At 49.7% G+C, this 6,000-nt stretch overlaps 1 protein-coding gene across 3 annotated transcripts in view; it reads right to left on the reverse strand.

Moving 5' to 3' along the window:
- The window catches only part of SYT9 (synaptotagmin 9), a 63,389-nt gene extending 60,805 nt beyond the window's left edge, over positions 1 to 2,584 (reverse strand). For all 3 annotated transcript variants that reach the window (XM_058830215.1, XM_058830206.1, XM_058830224.1), the window contains exon 1: positions 2,156 to 2,584. In XM_058830215.1, coding sequence (XP_058686198.1) covers positions 2,156 to 2,303 — 148 coding nt within the window. In that variant the 5' untranslated portion in view covers positions 2,304 to 2,584. The remainder of the gene's footprint in view (positions 1 to 2,155) is intronic.
- Between the last annotated feature and the right edge of the window lie 3,416 nt (positions 2,585 to 6,000).

The raw sequence follows: 6,000 nt of genomic DNA on the forward strand, positions 1-6,000 counted from the left end.
CTACATAAAAGCAAGCTGGGTTTGCTCAGCGTATTTCCTGCCCTTTCACTGTGCGTTGCTTCATTTTGGAAGATTTTGACATTGGAAGTCATGTGCGCTGTCTCCTTACAGCCCACAGCTAAGCACCAGCTAAACAAACCACCTGCACAGCCAAACCGGGACAATAAACACATTCTAACCACAGAAACAGGAGATTAGGTAAATGAACAAATTCCTGCCTGGCAGAAGTATTTCCCAAGTCAGGGTTTATGGGTAACACGTTGCCTGCTAAGACCCTCTGAGAGCGGCTGCAGCTGCAAAAAAATGAAAAGGTCCAGATTGAGGCCAATGGGAAGATGCTGCCTGCAGCAGAATTGCTCACTGCTGTTGCACGTTGGCTGCTGAAGGTTAGGGATTGATGCTCTGTGTAATCGAGCAGGTTCACAACAACACCAGCAGGCTGTTGTATAATAACAGTTCAAGCAAAACAGGTAGAAATAAACACACTTTTTTTTTTTATCTTTTTTTTTTTTTTCCCTTCGTCTTTAGGTAGAGGTGATAAATTTTTACTGAGCACACCGTGTTTTAAAATCACTCCCAAACAGATGCCAGGTACTCTTTTTGCCCGAGGCTGATGAAAAAAAAAAAAAAAAAAAAAAAAGAAGCAGGTAGCTTCTGAAAGAAATCCGAAAAGCTGTTATCCAAGTGGCGGAGGTTAAAGTCTCCATATGCATCTCAAGTAGTTTCGTATCCAAAGTGAGCACTGACTTAAGCAGACGGCTTTGGAATCATGACCTGATATAAAAATACGTGCCTGATCCTTTAGTAAATGAAAATTACAGAAAATCACAGGTGTCTGTCTTAAAAATTACTGCTTATATGAACAAAGTAATTAAATCTGCCTATATGAACCAAACAATTAAATTTGCCTACTTTTAAAGAATCCCTATCAAACATTGCATGAATCACTCCAATTTGAATATTTTAAGTAGTGAAAAGCCAGAGCGGCTGCAAATAGCTATGGATACAAGCAAACTGAATGATGGAAAATTCCTTATTCATTTATTGTGACAGCACATCTTTTTCCTCCACATTTTTTTTTTTTTTCACTTAGTTGTACTTGTTTTCTCCAGGCCTTCTGCATATCCGAGGATTTGTCAGGAAGTTGCACTCTGAGTGTTACTTCAGGCTACCGAATTACAGGAAAGTATTTAAGAACAGAGTGTCGTTAGGCTGCCCTGTGCTGAAGGGACTGATTTATTTCAGAGAATAATGAAGCAGTGAACACTGTGCTGCGATGACTGGCTGATCTAACAGCAAGGCTTCCCAGCACTGCAAATGTCTATCAACTTCTGCCTTAACTCACTAAATTTCTCCTCACACTGAGCAAACTCAACTCGATGATGCAAAAATAAATACAATAAGCTCCGACTCTAAACTGCAATTTGCCTTTCCCTTGCGTCCAGAGACAGATCCTCAATTTTTTTCACATTTCTGTGCAGCTGGAGCTCAGCTTCCTTATGAGAAAGCTGCCTTAAGTTAAAGTTTTTAAGTAAGAGCGTTATGCCACGATAAATCTGACAAACCCACAGAAACCACCCCGGTGTGCATCCTGTCAGACCGACAACCCAATATCTGCGACAGAACTGCGAGGAACGGGTTTTTTTATCTCGCGACATAGGGAAACAGGGGAGCTGGGTTACACCGCGTTCCGCTTAAACCGAGCTACGAAGCTCCCGGGCGCTTCACCCCGAGCTCCGCGGGTGCCGGGGGGGCAGCGGGGCAGCCCCGGCTGCCCGGCACTGCAGCACGGCCAGGGCGGCTCCGGCCAGGGCGGCTCCGAGCAGCTCCGCGCGAAGTTCCGCGCCCGCCCCCCGCGCTGCCGCACCCGCCGCGGGCTCGGGCTCCGCATCTCGGCCGGCCACAACCGAGCCCGGCGGCACCGAGCCCGGAGCGCCGTGCTCCCCCGGGCCGCGCCAGGCAAAGCCTCCTCCCCAGCCCCACGGCACCCGAGCATCCCCCGCCAGCTCCTTCCCTGCGCGGCCGCCCGCTGCCGGCAGGCCTCTCCCCGCGGCTCCCGGCAGCCCGGGGATGCTCGGGGCAGCTCGCCCTCCTCCCGCGGCCGGGGCCGGAGGGAGGCCGCCGCTGCCCGCGCTCCCGAGGGCGGCGGCCGTACCTGAGTCGCTGAGGCGGGGCCGGGCTCTGTCCCGCAGGTAGTAGATGAAATCCCGGCAGTTCTCGTTCTCCACCGCCCCGACGGAGCACAGCTCGGCCAGCAGCTGCAGCGCTTTCTGGCAGATCTCGTCCTCCCTGTCGCCGGGCATCGCCCCGCAGCATCCTCGGGAGCGGAGCGGAGCCCCGCGGTCAGGCGCCGCGCCGCTGCCCGCCGCCCGCCTGCGGCCGCCGCGCCGCCGCCCGCATCCTCCTCAGCGGCGGCGCCCGCCCCGCCGGGCCGGGCCGGGCCGGGCAGGGCCGGGCAGGGCCGCTCTCCCGCTGCCGCGGCCGGGGCCGCACGGGGGTCCCACCAGTTGAACGCGAGGGCGGGGAGCTCCGAGCCGCGGCCGCCCAGGCGCGCTGGCGCAGCGCTGCCTGAGGGGGAGCGGGCGGGGGCCGCCGCGCCCCTCTCCGCCCCGGGGGCAGGACGGCCCCGCGGCTCGGGCGCACACGCTCCCAAACTTCAGAGGCGGAGCGGCGGCTGGCGGAGAGCGGAGCGGGGAGCGGGTCCTGACGGGCAGCGCCCCGGCCCCCGCCTCCACACGGCGGGCAGGCCCGGCCCTCAGCCGGCTCGTCCCGGGCCGGGCGCCCTTGCGGCTTCGGCTCCTGCTCGGGAGCGGTGGCTCGGGCGCTGGGCTGCGGTACACCTCGGTATCCGAACCTCTCGCTGTCCGAACCCCTCGCTATCCGAACCTTTCGGTATCCGAACCCCTCGCTATCCGAACCCCTCGCTATCCGAACCCCTCGCTATCCGAACCCCTCGCTATCCGGAACGCTTGCCCTCGCAGGCGGGAGGGGAAGATGTCAGGGGTGTAGCCCGGGCGGAACGGCGGTCTCCATTCAGCAGATTGATGTTGACGGGTTGAAAAAGAGTTGGAAGCATGGCTGGGAAAGCTCAGGCGCTTGGGACCCAGGCATAGCTGGAGGGGAGGGCAGGAGAGCCCTCCCGGAGGAGGTGGGGGCTGAGGAGATGTCTGCCATTAGGCATGTTTATCCTGACAAGTAGGAGATTCGTAAGGTGCTGCTTCGCTTTCTGGGTTTGTAGGCTGGGAGGCTGGTGGGTGTCATGAGGGGAGAAGCTGAGAACTGGCTGCTCCATTTAACTTCCTTTTTTTTTCCCCTCTCTTTCCCTTTTATAATAGTTTAGGCAAATATCAAAGGCCGCGGTGAGCTCAGAAAGTTCAGACTGGTGTGGATGTTCAGCCTCCTGTTTAAAGACTGCTGATAACGGTTCTAGAAATAGCATCGTCTTCTAGTAGAAGCTTTTTTCCTTCTTAAAGAAAAAAAAGTGTATCATCGAAATGAGATGCATTTTGGGAAAGGAGAGGGTATTAATAAGAAAAGTTATTTACCAATACAACTTGCCTCCTACTGCTTTGGCAACATAGCTTTTGTCTGAAAGGCATTCCCCCTTCCACCCCCCCTTTTTATTAGAAAAATGATATTTGCAAAACACAATTGTATAAGCCAGGCATAATTCCACCAGTAATCAGGCAGCTCGCTCAGGCTGGCTTGTTGTTGTTAAGAATTAATAATAGACAATAAAATAATGTGTAGCTGTTGCAGTTGTTACCATTGTAATCATATTTTTGAGGGCCAGAGATTTTGATGACATCAGTGTATGTTTTCCCATCATAATTGTAAGAAACTCTCTACTTGTCTCAATAAATGCCACACAAATATTCGTCTTGGTGCTGGAAAAAACAGTGCCATTTGTTTGTTTCTCCAAGCATGCAGGGAGAAAGACAATTGGTAAGAGGTACTGTCAGTCACAGCTCTTTGAAACACAAGGATCGGGCTTCAGCACTCCTGCTGCTTAACCTGCTGCAGTGAAAAAGGGGCAAATTTTAAAGGACTTGGTAGAGCTAGAGAATGTCTTTTAGGGAAAAGACAGGTTCAAGAGGGTTATTAAATTATTCATATGTATATAAACTCTCTAGAGGCTCATATATAAACTTTCTCATTTGTAACACAAAATCAAGTCCAGGCCAATGCTGGTGATATGTCCAAGAGGAGGGAGGACAGAAGAGCTATCGAAGATCACTGACAGAGATCTGAAAAGCACAAAGGCCAGTGGTCACGTGTGACCACATTTTGAATTACTGTATACAATTTGACTATAATTTTTATATTACTTTACATATTATTTGGCTGTAATTTGGTAGTTTGGCATTGACCAAGAGGGTTGTGCTGTTCTGTAGCTTGACCTCTGTCCAGGACACACAAATATATCAACTACAAAGTGATATTAATGCATTTACCAGAGTGTGGTTTTTATCCTGTGGGACCACAAGCTCATTGCTAGCTTGGGTTCTGGGCTTGCTGCAGACTGAGCTCTGGACAGCCTGGTGGTGAAGCCACAATTTCTTTATCCTTCTGCTAACTAAAATCTTGCTTCATTTTTTTAAATAGCAGCAATTTGAAGGTGCTGAGATAATAGAGGTGCTGGGAGATGGAAATTTTTCAGTCTGGTGGAGGAGAGAAACTATTTGGACATCACTGATTGTAAATAAAAGCGTCTATTGTCCAAAGCTCTGAGCTCTAAGTGCACCATGTGAGCAAATGCCCGTGTCTCTGGAGACAAGAGCAGTGAATGTAATCAGCTGTGTCTCAAAGCAAGTGCAACATTTCCTTCCTGATCTTGCCTGTGAGAACAGGGTTATATCTGCCATTTTCTCATCATTGAGTGTGTGTTTGTGTTCTTGCAGGCACTCCTGGTTCACTCCTATGTCAGCTGCAGATTTCCCCAGCCGAGGGGACCAGGTTACGTTTGAGATCCCTAATGAGTGCTGCACTAATTAACTTTGGTCCTAGAAGGTCATTGAATGATGCAGTGGGATGCTCTTACTAACCTTATCCCGAGAGCTACAACCTGTACTGACCACAGTAAGTCTATTTCTTTTCTGTTTAGCTCAGAGCTGCCCTCACACAATACTCAGAAGTTAGAAAAAGATTTCCCCAAGCCTGCTACACACATAGCCAGAATAAGTTTAACTGTTTGACCTACAGCAGTTCTGTCATCATCAATTGACACGTTCGTCTTTCTTTTCTTGAAATGAAGCTTTTCCCCAGTGTTCTGGCGGCAACACAAAGATTGCTGGCAATGAAGTCACCTTCAAAGCTGAGGCATTCATGAAACAAATGCATCTTTGGCAGCAAGTAAGGCAGCTTGCATCAGAATATTTGTTATGGCTATGCTGCAAGCAGAACTTATCAAGCATTTGTGTTGAGTATTTATAATTGTTTGATATATATTTGCCCATTTGGGCATAGCTCATCATGGGAATACCTTTTTCTTTAAAAAAAAAGGGAGGAAGGGAGGCCAGGGGTACTTCAGGAAATCAAGAAAACACACAGAGCAACTAAGTCACTAACAGAGCACAACAAACACAATTTATTTTTTTTTCCACCCCAAGAAATCAAAGTTTGTGAATCTGTAGTGAAATAGGAGGACAAAATGATTGAAAACAAGGAGAACATTGCTGTGGTTAAAGGAGGCTGTTTCACCAAAGGCCTCACCTGTAGTCCAAGCTGGAGAAGGGAAATGCCATGGTAGGTTCAAGGATTGATACATCTATCAAAAACCTTTCTGTCACTGGCTGTGCCAGGCTTTCTGCCTCACTCTCCCTCTCATACACAGTTACCCTTCTGTTCTTAATGGATGTATCTTCTGCTGCTGCTGAAAAGTAGAAAATGCTTAGGTAAAGATACAAGAAATGGAAATCTGGGTAACTACAACTGAGTTGTTTTAAGTGATGCTTTTCTGAGCAGTGTCATTCCTGAGATGAGTTAGTTATTCTTCACAGA

The sequence above is a fragment of the Poecile atricapillus genome, chromosome 1 (genome assembly GCF_030490865.1).
Source record: "Poecile atricapillus isolate bPoeAtr1 chromosome 1, bPoeAtr1.hap1, whole genome shotgun sequence".
Classification (NCBI taxonomy): Eukaryota; Metazoa; Chordata; class Aves; order Passeriformes; family Paridae; genus Poecile; species Poecile atricapillus.